The 16,126-nt window shown below is 47.7% G+C and overlaps 2 protein-coding genes across 2 annotated transcripts; one reads left to right on the top strand and one right to left on the bottom strand.

Moving 5' to 3' along the window:
* Positions 1–1,827: 1,827 nt before the first annotated feature.
* Positions 1,828–5,581, top strand: LOC306805132 (lipase member M-like). The gene is made up of 9 exons (XM_079312540.1): positions 1,828–1,941; positions 2,223–2,340; positions 2,767–2,965; positions 3,073–3,182; positions 3,875–4,011; positions 4,163–4,309; positions 4,792–4,863; positions 5,072–5,137; positions 5,231–5,581. The coding sequence occupies exons 1-9, from the start codon at positions 1,843–1,845 to the stop codon at positions 5,462–5,464; spliced, it is 1,182 nt and encodes a 393-aa protein (XP_079168666.1). The 5' UTR covers positions 1,828–1,842; the 3' UTR covers positions 5,465–5,581.
* A 3,562-nt stretch (positions 5,582–9,143) lies between these two features.
* LOC306805135 (lipase member K-like) lies at positions 9,144–16,002 on the bottom strand. The gene is made up of 11 exons (XM_079312548.1): positions 15,798–16,002; positions 15,547–15,664; positions 14,426–14,624; positions 13,408–13,517; positions 13,128–13,264; positions 12,551–12,688; positions 12,368–12,439; positions 11,284–11,352; positions 9,879–10,442; positions 9,493–9,542; positions 9,144–9,423 (listed from the first exon to the last, which is right to left on the bottom strand). Exons 1-9 carry the CDS (start codon positions 15,900–15,902, stop codon positions 10,209–10,211), a joined length of 1,182 nt encoding a protein of 393 aa, XP_079168674.1. The 5' UTR covers positions 15,903–16,002; the 3' UTR covers positions 9,144–9,423; positions 9,493–9,542; positions 9,879–10,208.
* Between the last annotated feature and the right edge of the window lie 124 nt (positions 16,003–16,126).

Raw genomic sequence — 16,126 nt, 5'->3', positions numbered from 1 at the left:
AGATGGACACAACTCTGATGACCTGTGTGACCCTCAAGACTGGGTGCAGGAAGTGGGGACTGCCATTTTCACTCTTCTTTCTGTGCTCCTACCCTGTTTTCACACCCCAGCCCAGGAATGTTTTTGTGCTTGCTGAATGCCACAGGAATGCAAGGGGAGTAATGTTTCCCTATCTGCCACATCTTGGGATACCAGGAGAAGGTGCTTCTGTCACTGCTGAGCGCTGCCTGCCAGTGCTCTCTCTGACACCCGTGGGCTTTGTGGCACAGATTGTCACTGCTCATGGCCACCATGGTGTGCCACTGTAACATCTGGGTGACACTGGGCTGGGCAGCAGAGCCTTGGGCATGGAGGTGACCTTCAGCATGTGGGAGAGCTCAGTGCCACACCTCAGGAGCTGGGAGAAGGGTGTTGAGATGAGGAAGCTCTCACCATGAAATGTGCAGGAACCACAGAAACCACAGGCCTGTGTGTGGCCATGGAGCAGTGGAGGGTCTCCTTGCATGTGGGTTGGGTGCAGATCTAAGGGAGATGGACCATAGGGGCAGAATTTGGCAGGTATTTGACTCCTCTCTGGTCAGGGGATGTAGCCCCAAGGAAAAGAAGCTCTTTCCTAAGTGACAAGCTCAACCAGAGGATGCAATTGGTGTGAAACTCCTGTGGGTTTAGCAACAAGAAAACAGCACTGAGGATCACATTGTTCTTTCTATCTGGCATCTCCTGATTCCTGAGCAGGCCTGTTACCCATCCCTTGTCACCCACAGGGGTTATTTCAGCAATTGGTCAGTCTCTGATGTCCCCAGGCATGGCCTGCAATGTCTTGCCTATGTCTTTGTACAGCTGGGTGAGGAGCCAGCCGCTGCAGCTCCTGCCCTCCTGCTGTCCTTTCTATCTTCATTCCACACCCAGGCTGAGGGGCTGCAGGACTAAAAGCACCTGAAAATGGTGATTTGCACTGAGTCCAGCCTGCAGCTGTGGCCAGTGGTGTTGGGCAGCTGGGCAGGACAAAGGGAGATCAGGTTTAGCAGTGGGGTTTGTCCATGGGATCAAAGAGCAATCTGACCTCTCTTTCATCATCCATCACGGCAGTTTAATCCCAGGACATCTCTTCTCACCTGCATGTGGAGATGCACTGGGGTGGTGGTGGTGGGCTTGAGCACAGAGCAGGGCTTGAGTTGGTACTTTGTTTTCCAGTGTGAGAGGGAGTTTTTGCTGTGGTCACACGGTGACTGTGATCACACGGTGCTTTGCAACAGGTGGATGTTGCCATTTTCCTGAGCAGCCCAGAAAAGCTTTCCATGCAATAAGACTACTGGGAAAATACACTTTGAGAGGCAGACAGCCATCTTAACTTCTCCAGCAGGATCATCAGGGAAATGGACTTTGCTGGATCTGCCCTTGAGTCTGAATGCCTTGGGCTGGCTGCTGTGGGTGGCAGGGCAATCCAGGAGCACCTGGCAAGGAGCATCCAAGGCAGGGATGGAGCAGGGAAGCTTTTGCAGGATGGAGCTCTGACATGACCCCTCCTGTCTGGGGGAGGATTCTTCCCCTGAAAAGATTTCCCTGAAGGCATCCTGATACTTTTCCCAGGCAGGGGGCGATGGGAAGCTACTTGTCCCATGCTGCAATTACAGCTGGGCTGGATGAGAATGCTCAGCAAGAGAGGCTTGGGGTGGGTTCCAAACTGCACAAGGGGTTGTAGACACTTGCTCCCTGTGGCAGCATCAGGCTTTGACTGTGCTGCCACACTGCTAGGGCAGCACAGTGTTCCATGTGCCCCTGGAGCACCCACAGCCCTGCTCATCCAGCCCCATTATCCCCCAGGTGCTGCAGACAGGTAAGATGTGGCTGCTGCTGGTGGCCCTGGGCCTGGCCCAGGGGCTGGAAGATGCCATCCCAGGTGCTGAAGTGTTCTACAACCCTGAGACATTCATGAACATAGTAAGTGCTGGAGGGGCACTGCACTTCCAGTATGCCCAAAGTCCTTCCCAAGGGACCAGCTTGGCTCACCCCTTCCCTGCACCTGCACCAGGCCTCTTTTGGGGGCTTGGGGCATCAAAAATCTCCCATATTTGCTTTGCTGTCACTCACTTCATGCCCTCAGCTTGAGCTTGGCCTCTCCTTGCTCTCCCTCTAATTTCTTTGACTGGCAGGAGTGGGTGAGGCTGAGGCAGGCACAGGGCACTGGGTCACCCTCTGCCCTTGCACCATTGTCCCTGCAGAGCGAGAAGATCCTTTTCCACGGGTATCCCAGTGAGGAGTACGAGGTGATGACAGAGGACGGCTACTTCCTGAGCCTCAACCGGATTCCCCACGGCAAGGAGGATGCTGGGCTCTCAGGTGGGCTCAGCCCCACCCAGGGGGCCACCAGCTGTGACCCTGGCCCCTGCCTAGATGTGAGAAGAAACAGTGGGAATACCTGGGCAGCTGGAAGAGGGATGAGGAGTTTCTTTCTGGATGACTTGAGCTGTCCCTGGGGATTCAGGAGCTCAGCACTGTGCGCTGCTGCACCTGAGATGGGGCAGTGTGACCCAGCAAAGCTTCAGTAGCTCTTTCTCTGCAGCAAACTCAAGGTCCAGGCTCAGGGCCTGGGATAGCAGAAGCCCCCCAAACACAAAAAAGCACTATCATAACCACAGATATAATGAATAAAGAAATGTTTAATGTGCAGCCTGCAGAAAACATTGTCAAGATGTTCAGTGGTGTTTTATTTCCATATGGAAAAGGTGAATTCTTCTGTCAACTACCTACTCTATCCTCTTTCAGGACCCAGGACCCCCGTGCTGATAGTGCATGGTTTTTGCCTGGATGGTGGTGACTGGGTGGACAATTTCCCTGACAGCAGCCTGGCCTTCATCCTGGCGGATGCAGGATACGACGTCTGGATCGGGAACAACCGGGGCAACAGCTGGTCCCGCCGGCACCGCAGCCTGTCCATCAGCTCTGAGGAGTTCTGGGATTTCAGGTCAGGGGGCCCCCAAGGACGGGGTGCAGGGTGTCAGCGCTGAGCCCCTGGTTCTGTGGGAGGTTGGGAGGCAGGAATCTCCTCCAGGCTCTCCCTTTGCCGTGCAGCTTCCACGAGATGGCCGTGTACGACCTCCCGGCCATGGTGGGCTTCATCCTGATGCAAACTGAGCAGGAGAAGCTGTTCTACGTGGGCCACGCTCAGGGAAGCTCCCTGGGTGAGTGAGGAGGGGGAGAGGGTGGTGGGTGGGAGTGATGCCTGTGACAGGATAGACAGTGTTAAAGGAATAAAGTAGGTATTTATTAAAAAGGACTTCAAGGGATTCACCTTGGGCAGCACAAGAGCCTGGCTGTGGCTCTACACAAGATGGACCCATGAGTTTACACACTTTCATGTTTTTGTGCATTTGGGCGTTAATTGTCCAATCACAGCTTTGGGTTATGCAGTCCCATCCTCCCAGGTTGCTCTCCGCAATTCACTGTTGTTTACACTTTTTGGGCCTGAAGCTGCAGCGGTGTCCTTGGTTCTCAGGCTAGAAAATGATTGTTTTGTCTAACTAAACTGTGAGGAGAACTTGCTAACATTTTGTATGAAGTTGAGAGTTACACACCAATGCAGTACAGAATCTGGAAAATATGAAAGCTAAAACTTAAGGCATCACGAGCAGGACATGGGGTTGCCATGGGAAAGAGGCATCAATGTCCATCCCAAACTGGACACTGCTGGGAGCAGGACTGCTCTGGTTGCTGTCCCTGCCTGTCTTCCTGTATGGAAGGGGTTCACCACGGCCTGCCCATCTATCCCAGACTGTGCTGGCATCCAGGACCATTTTCTGTTCAAAACTTGCACCTTAAACACAGGGTTTGGGGTGAGCTGATGTTCGTGTTGTTATCTGATGCTGCTTTTCAGGTTTCATAGCGTTTTCCAGCTTTCCGCATCTGGCTGAGAAAATCAAACTCTTCTTTGCCCTGGCTCCTGTGTACACCTTCCGCCATGCCAAGGGCCCTGTGTTAAAGCTAGCCTTTCTACCAGACCTGCTGCTCAAGGTACAGGGGGTGTTTGTGGGCTGTTACTCCCAAAATCCAGGGACTTTTGGCAATTCCTGCCCCCTGAATTGCCACTGTGCACTGATTCTTCACCCGCGGCGGGCGTTGGAGCCCCTAGCACCATTCCTAACATTTCCTTGTGCTTTTGCAGGAACTGTTTGGAACCAGAGAGCTGGTTCTGGTGCCCAGGAATGAGAAGGAGGTGCTGGTTGAGACATGCAGCAAGCTGCTGGCAAGTGAAGTGTGTACCGACAGTATCTTCCTCATCGGAGGGTTTGACAGGGACAACTTGAACAAGGTGGGTGCACCAGGATCTCCATCCTGCTCTCTCTGGTTTTCCTAGACACCTGGAGATTGTTAAGACACAACAATGAGTATAAACCCCCAAAATAAGGTGTGAAAGGCAGTAGTTGTTTGGGGTTTTCTGCAGTGGTGTTAGGGTGTTAAACCTAATGGAGTCTTTGGTAAGAGAGAATCACTTGTGGTCTTGTCTCTTAGGGAAAGGAAACTCTTGCCTCATTTTTGGCTGACAGACAACAAGTTTACAGAAGAAAATAACCTAAGAATGACTGGACCACTTGTATTTCCATTTTTAGATATTGATTAAGTGGCTTGCCTTTGAAAGCTGCTTCTAGCTCTGAGAAGAATAAAGCTGCTAAAGAATAAAGAGCATATGACTTTTATATCACAGTTATAAGACAAAATGTTTGAGGATGTTTTGCCTAGATGGATTTTCATCCTTCCCAACTAACTAAGAAAATACTTTTTTTCCCCCTTTAGAGCCGACTGGATGTGTACATATCTCATTTTCCAGACTATACATCGGTAAAAAATCTTCTGCACTGGGGACAGGTAGAGACTCTGATTTTATAACTACTTTAACTTTTCTTTCTTTTAATCTGCAAATGTGGTATTTTCACATGCTGCTTCATTCACGCTGGAAACAGGTAAAGGCGGTAGAATCAAAGCCAAGAGATAAAAGGGATTTTTAAGCTGCTGCACCAATGTGTCTCAAAATCCAGGCTGACCCAGGGTATCACCCTTTCCCTCTGCCTTCCAGACTGCAAAAACTGGGAAGTTCAGGCAGTTTGACTATGGACTGAGAAACATCGAGAAGTACAAGCAGGTGAAGGGGATGGGTCTGGCTGGGATCAGGATTGGGGATCACACCCCACCCACCAGAGCCCTCAGATAACAGGAGTGCCTTTCCCCTTCCCAGCTAACGCCGCCCTCTTACCGGATCAAGGCCATGAAGGTGCCGGTGGCCGTGTGGAGCGGGGGACACGACTGGGTCAACCCCCCTTTGGAGACTCAGCATTTGCTGTCCCACCTCACCAATGTTGTGCACCACGAGGAATTCCCTGACTGGAACCACTTCGACCACCACTGGGGCCTGAACGCCCCGCAGCGCATGTACAGGAGGATAGTGGCCCTGATGCAGGAGAATCCATGAATCCACCCATGAATCCATCCATGAATCCATCCATGAATCCATCCATGAACCCATCCATGAATCCATCTATGAATCCATCTATGAATCCATCTGTGAATTCATCCATTAATCCATCCATGCATCTATCTGTGAACCCATCTGTGAATCCATCCATAAGTTTATCCATGAATCCATCCATGAATCCATCCATGAATCCATCCATGAAGCCATCCATGAACCCATCCATGAATCCATCCATGAATCCATCCATGAACCCATCCATGAATCCATCTGTGAACCCATCCATGAATCCATCCATGAACCCATCCATGAATCCATCCATGAACCCATTCATGTGCTGCCCCAGGATGGAGGAGCCACCTGTTCCCATGTGCTTTGGGGCTCAGCATTTATGTAAGGGATTCCCTCCTTAAAAATGTCTCTTGTCCCCCTGTTCCACGCTGATTTAATGCTTTTAAATGCAATGCTGTGATTTCTGCCTGCCCTCTGTGTCTGTAGAGATTGCAATAAAGTCTTGCATCACAGCCAAACTCCAGCCCTTGGCTTGCTGGGCTTGTTGGGTTTGCAGGAGATCTGCTGTGTTTGGGTATTCTTTCAGCTTTTGCAGGCTCAGAGCAATCCAGGAGTGAGGTTTTACTCCAGGAATCAGGCACCTGATGTGCTTTGTGGGTTTAGGCACAGGAGGGGAGGAAAGTAACCTCAGAAAGTGGAAAGAGGCCACATCTGGCCCAGGGGGCTCTGAGCTGGGCACAGCTGACAAAGGGCAGAGAAGTAGGAGATTCTCCTCACCAGATCCTCCTCACTGCGCAGAGGGAAGTTCAAAAACTGGTGATTTGTTGGTGATGAAATGTGCAAGGCTGAGCCCTTTCTCACCTCACCAATCCACCTAGCTATCCCTCTCCGATCACATGGTTTCTTGCCAAACTTTTCTTGCTCATCCTGTTTAGCTCCTTACTGTTGAAATGAAAAAGAAAGTCAGGACTAGAGGAATAAATTTCAGCCACTCTGTTTACCCTGGAGGGGTTAACTTGTAACTGACTCTCTGGAATAAAAGCTACAATATTTTTCTTGTGCTGCATTAAACAGGGCAGGAATTGCTAGTGCCATGATTTAGTTTCAGGTTCTGGGGACATCTGGCAAGGCTGAGCATCTCACTTTCTGGATTCCACCTTATCAGCAGGGCTACTCAGAGAAAACCCCTGCAATCACCAAATGAATCACCATTCATCTGCCAGCTTGTAGGAGAAGAGCAGCCAGCATCAGGATGGATGAGTGCTCTGCATGTGCCTTTCACCTTGCCTGGGATGGGAATGACAGAGTATAGCCAGAAGTTAGCACCAGGAGGATCATCTGCATCAACAGGGCATCCTTGGTGTGACCCAGCGACCAGAACTGAGCTGTTGCTATCTTGTCAGCAACTCCAGAGCTCTGGAGAAAAAACTCAGAGTGAAAACCTGACCAGGTGGATGATGAGAAACAGCAGCTCAAGGAACAGACACCAACATCTCCCAACTCCCTGATGAGGTGTGGTGGGATGCTCATCCTCAGCCTAGCAGCCCCATCTATTTATTACATGGGATTCATTTATTCTGTTTATTGCATTTTATTTATGACATTTTTATTTATTTATGTGTTACATGTGCTGGCCATCAGCTGTTTGTAGAGCTGGGCAGGATTCTGCCTGCAAGTCCCTGCACGTGGCAGAAGACACCCACAGCAGAAGGTTTTAGGACCTTCAATCCAAAGAAAATAAAAATGCTGACGGTCTGGGTGGATTAAACCTCAGTAGGATTAATTTGCAACCTCTGCATCCCCCGCCTTTTAATAGTGAGATAAATATGTTTAAAGGATAAAGCATTGCTCTCTAACCCAGTCTGACGTCAGCTGAGCAGCTTGTGGGGCTGCACAGCTGGGCTCAAAGCATCGATCCTCGTAGGGAAGGCAGCTGGTGCCAGCACCAGCACCAGCACCAGCACCAGCACCAGCACCAGCCACACTGGGGTCTCTGCACGAAGCTGAAGAGGGAAAAGAGAAGGATCCACATGGAAGTCAGCCTGTCAATAGATTGCTTAATAGTAAGGGATTGGCACACTGGGTTGGAAGCTGCTGCCAGGGATTTGCAACGCAGTGCTGGGGCTGATGAGGGTGGATCATGTCTGTGTTTAAGGCTGCACCTTCAAACAAAACACTTCAAGGACCTTTTCCAAGTGAAAGCCAGGCTTCTGTTATTCCACCCACAAAACTCTGAGGACCTGGAGTCCTGACCACTATTTTATATTGCTTCCCAATCCTCTCACAAAAGAATCAGCCTGCTCAAATCAGAGAAGCTCAGCAGCCAAGGGCCAGCAGGTTTGGCTGTCATTGGTACCACACCAAACCTGGCTTGCTCCCCCAGGAGCCCAAAAGACCCTGGGGTCTCCCCTCTGTATCCTCCTGACCACAGGGGACAATTTGGGGGGTCTTTACTCATTTATTTCTACACCTTCTGGGTCCTGCCATGTGCCTCGACTCTCATCTGCAAATGTCTCCAGCTGCTGGCAGCTGATTTAGTTTCATTTCAGCCAGGATTTGGGTCACAGCTTTGTTTCAGGGTTTTGAAGGGGAAAGGAAATATTTAGGCACAGCAAAAGAAGACAAAGCAATCAAGGAAAAGCCCTTTTGCCCCCATGGCAAAATACCAAGTGAAGCTGAATTTTTAAATTTGGGGGTTTTTTGGGCTTTGGGCAAATTGTTTCTGCTGGAAAGAAACTGGAAAGAGACTTAAAAAAGAAAAAAAAATAAAAGGGGGAGATGTGTTTAAACAGGATTAACTTAAGCAAGAATTTGTACTACAGAAAGATGCTTAGAGAATCTCTTAAAGACAGAAAAGCAAACAATATCCAAATCCGATAATCTGATCACCCGATAAAATTTACAAGCAATTTTCTTAGTAGAGAGAAGAGTATTTACTGGAAATGGACCATCTTGAACAAACTGAATAAATAGATTAGGTGAAGAGCATTACCTAAAAAGACAATTTTACAGAAATCTTCTTGGAATGAGGCAGAAGCCACATACTTAGGAAGAAAATGGGTAAAAAAAGAACTAAATAATGGATTATTTACTGCAACCAACGTGGCTTCGTGACATGCCAGGAAAGTGCAATGAGTGCAAGCTTCTTTTCATAAATAAATGCCATTAAACTTTCATTTTGCTTGCTGGCTTTGCCCTTCAGAGGAGAAAGGCTGAGGACAGGATGATGAGGGAAGCAGCAGGGGAACAAACACGTCATGGCTGTGTCACAGCTGCTGGCTTTGCTCAGAGTCCCCCTGGGAAGCTTCTCCCCAAAGGTGGTGAGCAAGGCCAGCACAAGGACACCCTGCACCAGGGAGGAATCTCTGCCCTTCACTTCTGCCAAGCAAATTATATCCAGGAATTCTGTTAGCAAAAAATCACCCACAGCAAGGCTTGGAATGGCTGCTTTGCCCCAGATTTATTTTCTGGCATCCCCCAGGCTTCTGACTGATCTGCTCTGCTTTTGAGGGTGATACAGATCTTCCAGGAAATTTTAAAGGAAGCGCAACAGACTGAAATTCTGACTGTACTCCACTGTATGATTTTGAGTAATTTCTCCAAATATTGCTTTGCCTCACAGCTGGATTCTCCCACCCTGAAAGAAGCTGATTCTTCTGGTGGTTGCACCATTGATACTTTTATTGAGATTTTCTGAAAAGCCTCAGGATTTTGACTGGCAGAAGCAGCCAAATATTTTGTTGCTGTAAAACAACTGCCTCTCCTTTAGGCTAAAGAAAATAATCATCAAGCCATCACAGCACCTCTGTGATCACAACTCAATCTATTACCAAAACCTCTCAGATAAACCCTAAGATATATGCACTTTGAATACCCTAAGCCCCTTTTATTTGGATTTTACACATTCTGCACAAGAGTCACATGCTGGACTGTCAGACTTGTAATTTCTCTTCAGGATTTATTCATTTCTCACCTCTCAGTCACTGAAAGGAAAAAAAATGCCCAAACCCAGCCACATTAAAAATGTGATTAATGACAATTTTTATTGAATTCAAAACCACTATGACTGTCTTTTCTCTAGGGAGATGTTCTTCCAGTACCTGAAGGGAGAAAGCTGGGAAGAAACTATTTACAAGGGCTTGGGGAGACAGGACAAGGGGAAATGGCTTCCCACTGCCAGGGATAGATGGGATATTGGGAAGGAATTGTTCCTGGGAGGGTGGGCAGGCCCTGGCACAGGGTGCCCAGAGCAGCTGTGGCTGCCCCTGGATCCCTGGAAGTGTCCAAGGCCAGGCTGGACATTGGGGCTTGGAGCAGCCTGGGACAGTGGAAGGTAGATGAGCTTTAAAGTCCCTTCACACCCAAAACATTCTGGGATCCTAATTATGGTGGTTTTCACCACAAATCTGTTGAATTTCTTTTTCATCCACTTTGATGGTTTTAAGCATTACAGTGCCAGACCTGAGACAGCAACAATGATCTTTGTGTCACTGATGAAGACACACACACACACAAAAAAGGAAAAACAAGGAAAGAAAGTGGAAAAAGAGAGGCAATGCAGTGCCAGCCAGGAATAGCATGAAGTTTCCTCTCCCCACCCTGCCACTGCTCCAGTTAAAAGCAGAACACTTTAATGAACTATATTCAGGTGGTCCAGATAGAGAGAAATTTCAAAATCCTCTAGAGACAGCACTAATCTTATACGAAAAATCAGGGGAAAAAAAAAAAATCTTTAGGGATGCTTCTTCATGATGTCAAGGATTTCCCGGTACAAAACCTCAGTGGCATCCAGGCCCAGCACGAAATCCAGGTGGTTCCAGTGGGGCACCAGCTTGTGGTGCACCAGGTTCCTGACCTGGGGCAGGAGGAGGGCAGTGTCCCTGGGGTCAGCCAGGCAGTCCTGCCCCGCGTTCCAGATGGCCGTGGGCACCTCCATGCCCCTCACGTCGTAGAACGGAGCCCCGCTCTGAGGAGAGGGAAAAGTGCTTCACAAACAGGGGAGGGATGTTGCTGGGGTGCACCCTGCTAGAGGAATTGCCTATTTCTGGGAATGGAGGGAAATAAAAACTGGAGCTTCTTTCTTCTAGAAAGAGGGACTTCATAGCCTCACATAGCCTCACATTCTATAACTTAGCTAGTTAATTTAATTAAAACTAATCAGCAAATTTGTTCTGGCCTGCTAGAAATTCTGGTTCTGATACTACAGAAGGAGGCAGAACTTTGGCTGTATATTTGATTGTATAGCATCATTTCATAACATATATTATAGATATGATTTAATGCCAGACTGGGCACCTCCACAGGTCCCTGCCAGCCAGCCCTGCAGGAGTTTGTGGTGACTCCACCAGCACTGCCTTCAGCCCAGTGACAGCAGGGAGGTGTTTGGAAGCAAATTTTTGAAATTAAAACGTTTCTGGAGGGTTGTTTCAGCTCCACACCCTGAAGACTTGCCATGAGGTGATTTGTCAGCAACAATCCAATTAAGAGGCACGCTGCTTTCTGAACAATTTTTTGCTGTTGTTTAAGGAAGAAAGATTTTTTTTTTTCCTGTTCCAAGGCTTAACCACTATTTCAGAAAGGACATTTTTTCCTAATATTCAACCTGGTGTAGCTTGAGACCTTATCCCCTTGTTCTATGGAAATTAGAAAGCATCTAATTTAAAGTGTTTTACTCCATTTGCAAAGCTGAGCTGAGAATGGAAAATGCTGTTGTTCCAAGCAGAGATCCTGACTTCCAGTTTGGGAAGAGAGGAATACATTGAGAGGAGAGAGAACAGGGGAAGGGAAGGCCATTGGAAGAACCTCACCTGTCTGTAGTGAAGGCTGTTGTACACGTGCCCCCCATCAAAAGCTCTCAGTGCCCCACCATGGACTCCCTGCAGCAAATTCAGACATGCAGTGGTCTAAGTGAAATCACACCTCTGTGGGGCTGCAGTCAAGGCTCAGAAGTCAAACCTCAAAAGTTAGTTTTCATCTCTGAACTGGCAGGATTCTTCAAGTGAGTCTCACAGGTCTGGCCCTAGGGCCAGCACAAGTAATTATTGTCATGATTTTGGACAAACGGACAGAGATTATGTTTCCAGTGTTTGTGGATAACACCAGAATGGGAGGAAATTAAAAATGTTCTGGCAAAGGGGTTTAGAACTCTAAATATTCCTTGTGGGCTGGAGAATTGGCCTGAAATGGCACAATCAAGATGGAAGGAACCTCTGAATATTTCTTGTCTAACTGGAGCAGGACAGAATGCAAGGTCAAGATGGCTGTGGCTTGATCCCTCCACTGGGCAGCAGCACTTCAGAAAATGGAGTGTGTGCTCTTGCTACAAACCCCACAAAGTTCTTCTGGGGTCCCTGAGTGGGAATTCCACACAGGAAAGAAGCTGTGCCTGTGGCACACACCTCAGAGAAAGTTCATGGACTGAACCTGCAATCTGCCAAAAAATGTGCAAATTTTTAGCTTGGGGAAGAGGAAAGGAGTGCAGCAGAACACAATTGCAGTGTTAAAGGGCTCTGGTGGTGACTGTTCTCATGCCCACAAGGGGAAGAAGAAGAAATAATCAGTTTTATCGATAATTTAATTGGCTGCTGTCCAGATGCACCTCTGCCACAATCTGACCACTAATGGCAGGGCAGGAGTGGAGCTGGCTTGAGGAAAGTCCCCTGGAATGTGCCTGCTGTGGATGCAGAGTCCTCAACTCCATTCTTTTGACAGATCCATTCCTTTGGGGCCACTCGGCTCAAAAATCTGCTGAGCATTTTTTCGTAGGAGCAAGAACAAAACCAACAAAGATCTGGCAAAGGTGTCTGGTGCTGCAGCAACCAGCACAGCAGGCTGCCCACAGGGGATCAGTAACACTCTGTTTGGCACAGGAAAGAGCCTGGGAAGGTTTACCTGCAGCCAGTGGATTACGTTCTGGACTGAGGACCCCGCTGGGGTGTGTCCCACGTACACATCGAATCGGCTCTGCAAGGACACGAGCACATTTCACAACAGGGTTCACCTGGCTCCTCACAACAGGCCATTGCCAAGGCTCTGGCCTTCAGAAGGACCCTCTGCAGATTTATTCCCACATACCATGTTGGTGTTCTTCCAGTTAAACCCGAAAACCATGCCCAAGAGGTGCTTGCAGACTTTTGAGCAGACACAGAACCTAGAGAGGATCAGCTCCCCCAGGGCAGTGTGTGGTAGGAACTCCTTGGTGCCAAACAGCTCCTGTAAAATTGCAAATGTACTCATCAAATAGGAAGTCTGATCGTGCTCTTCCCCAAAGCACCACCACTTTACAACTTCTATTTTATCCTCCTAAGGTTGCCCATAGTGAAGCCTCCCTTGCACCCTGTGAAATGCTTCTGTTCCTTGTTTCTTATGGGCATGATCTCTTACATTCATTATGCTCTTGTGTTAAATGGCTCGATTCCCAGCCTTTGCATCGGTTTTATTCATCAGTGTTTTGGATCTAATTCTGCCAGAACACTCTGGGGAGTGAATTCAGGACAGGACTGAAAGGTTCTGTAGTGAGATGTGTTTTTCTTCATTCTGAAAACAGAGCACAGAGCTCCCCTCTCTGTAAATGACTTGAAATATCCCATAGATAATTTTCACAATCCCTATGAAAAACATTTTGGCTGTACAGAACATAGAGCAGACCAACCTTAAGCCCAGAGTCAGAAAAGAATGAGAGTTTTCTAATCGGGCTCTGAGAAAACATCACCGTGGTCACAGGTGAAAGAGCAAAGAACACCTTGATTTTCTGAGCCAGCTGGGGCATAGTGGAAAAGGCTATAAAACCTGGTGGGGGAGGAAATAAAAGCAGAAAAAAAAGGTTTAGTCTTTCAAGACCCTCATGGACATAGTTTAATTTCAGTGAGTAATTTTACAAATCTGAGAAGGGATGTAGGCTTCTCACGCTGTCATCAAAAGGACCCACTCACCTATAGTGGTGCCTTGGGAATGACCAATATAATACAGCTGTTTCTGTCCTGTTTTCTGCTCAATAAAGCTGATCATGGCTGGGAGATCGTATTTAGCCATCTCATCGAAGCTGCAGGAGGAAGAGCAGATGTCCTGCTGAGAGGGGCAGCATCTACACGTGCACAGGCATCACCAGCAAACCACAAAACCAGTAGGGAGGGCAGGGGTCCCCCACAAACCTCATCCTACTGAGCTCTTATCTGGGGTTTTCACCCAAAATAAGTTGGATGAGCTTCAGTCCAGTCTGGTTCAAGCTAGGGCAGCATGATCCTGACAGAATTCTGCTGTTTCTGAGATCCTCAAACCCATTGTCCTGTGTTGCAATAGAGGATGTGACCAAAAGTGTGTATTCTATCACCATCTGTTAAAAAACCAGGTGGGGCAGTGTTCTTTACCTCTTCCACATCCCATCCTTCCTCCAGGAAGATATCTCCTGTTAATGGGCCATTGAGTCCCACTGCATGACTGATAAAATTACATCATCCCACTGGGAGATGCTCCAGCCAGGGGAGGAACCAAGCCTTTCCTACCCAGACAAAAACTGAGATTTGGAGCATCAGAGCAGCCTTTTCCCACTGGATTCCAGAGGAAAGCCAGACCTTTCCACATCATCCCTGGACCTTCAGAGGAAAACTGCACCTTCTACAGAAGCACTACTCCAGCTGAGCCACATCTGGCACTGCAGGAGGATGCAGCCACCATTGAATGGGACTGCTGCCAACACCCTGACTGACTGATGGGGTGTCAGCTTGGATTCTGACTCTGTCAGTGTTTTGGGATTGTTCTTTGTAATACTGCATTTCTATTTTAATTTTCCTAGTAAAGAACTGTTATTCCTATTCCCATATCTTTGCCTGAGAGCCCTTAATTTCAGAATTATAATAATTTGGAGGGAGGGGGTTTACATTCTCCATTTCAAAGAGAAGCTTCTGCCTTTATTGGCAGACACCTGTCCTTCAAACCAGGACACCCATTTACCTGAAAGCCCAGAATTCATCCTGTTTAGTAGTCAGGACCTGGTGTCTCCTGGACCAGGTGTTCCCTCTGCTGTTCCCTATCCAAACATCATAGCCAGCGTCTGCCAGGATGAAGCCCAGGCTGTTGTTGGGCAGGTTGGTGAGCCAGCTGCTGCCTTCTGCAAGGAGACCATGCTGCAGGAGTGCCACGGGTCTCACACCTGCAAGACAGGCAGTGTGATGAATCTCTTTGTTTATAATGCGGTTTGTCACCTTTTGAGACAGTTCATTAAGTGTTATCCCCACAGCTGCCAAAATCTGTGGAGGTTTGTGTCTGTGTTGCTCTAGATTTTATTTAAAAAGCAAGTTTGCTAAGCTGCACCATTATCATGGTCTGTATTCCCAAAATCTCTGGGGGTGCTGGCAGAACCTGGGCTGCCCTGGGGAGCTCTGTAAGCAAACATGGGGGAGGCTGGGGATGTGATAGGAAAAATGAAATTTTCATGGATCTAACTTCCAGCCATACCACCCCTCACAGGAGAAGAGGATCCCCTGGAGGGAGTACCAAACCAGTCTGCTGATCCATCAAATGGCTGCAGGAACACATTTTGGGAGCCAGGCTCTGGCACAACCCAAGGTGTGCCACCAGGATGGGTTTAGAAAGTGCAGTTTAAATTTCTTATTTTTTGCAGAAAATGTGAGTTCTTGTTTCTGGTGTTCAGAGTATAACTAGGAGTTATAGCTAGAAGTCACTATATTTCTGCTATGAGGGTTTTTTGGGATTTATTAACTAATAAAATACAGCTAACAGAGATTTTTATGCTATTAAACTAATGTTAAGAAATTTTATTTAATTACAGTGTGATTTTTCTCAGCCAATCCTCTTCTGACACACAGACCTATTTTAAGATTTCTTGTTACTTTTGTAACTACTTTTTTTTTTTACATATATTTTAAACCTTATAGTTAATTATTTTTTTACTTAACCTGTGTTTGCTTTAAGCTTTAAATTTACATTTTTATTTCTAGTACCTAAGCTTGGAGGCTTTTCCCAAAGCCTCAAGTGAAAATCTGTGTTCTTTGCTAAACTTTGATTTACAGACCTGATGTTCTGAGATTTTTCTTGTATGGCACCAGCCTTACCTTGGCACCCAGAATTTCCTCTCCCATGAGGAATTCTGTTGAGCTGAAGGATGTAGCCATCTGCTGTAACCACATCATACTCCTCACTGGGGTACCCCCAAAAGGAGATCATTGCACTCTGCAACAAGAAAATAGCCAATAATAACATTTTCCTGCAAGGAAATCCCTGAATGGGATATTTAAGTATAATTATTTAATACTGGCTGTTTCCTGGACACTTCCTGCCTCTGCTCCAACTCCATTGTACTTACAATGTTCATCCTTGCTTCTGGATTCTTGGGCAATTGGGAATTGAAGATGCATTCCCCAGATGCCATCCCATGGAAAACAGATGCCAGAACTAGAGCCAGCCACATCCTCGCTGTGCCTGGAGCAACAAACCCAGAGAATCAGTGCCAGGAAAGCAGGGGAAGGAGAGATGAGGGCAGGGAAACACCCCAGGCAGGATCCAGACTCGGTCTGGGGGTCTGGATGATCATTTAAAAGTGTTAATGCACGTGGGGTGGCTCAGGAAACACATCTCAGGGATATTTCCAGGGAGGTGGGACAGACTTTCAGGAATTCCAGTAAGAGGTGAGAC

The sequence above is a fragment of the Erithacus rubecula genome (assembly GCF_903797595.1).
Source record: "Erithacus rubecula genome assembly, chromosome: 9".
In the NCBI taxonomy this organism is placed as follows: domain Eukaryota; kingdom Metazoa; phylum Chordata; class Aves; order Passeriformes; family Muscicapidae; genus Erithacus; species Erithacus rubecula.
The sequence above is the reverse complement of the archived record's forward strand: the minus strand, read 5'-3'. Positions and strand labels throughout refer to the sequence as shown.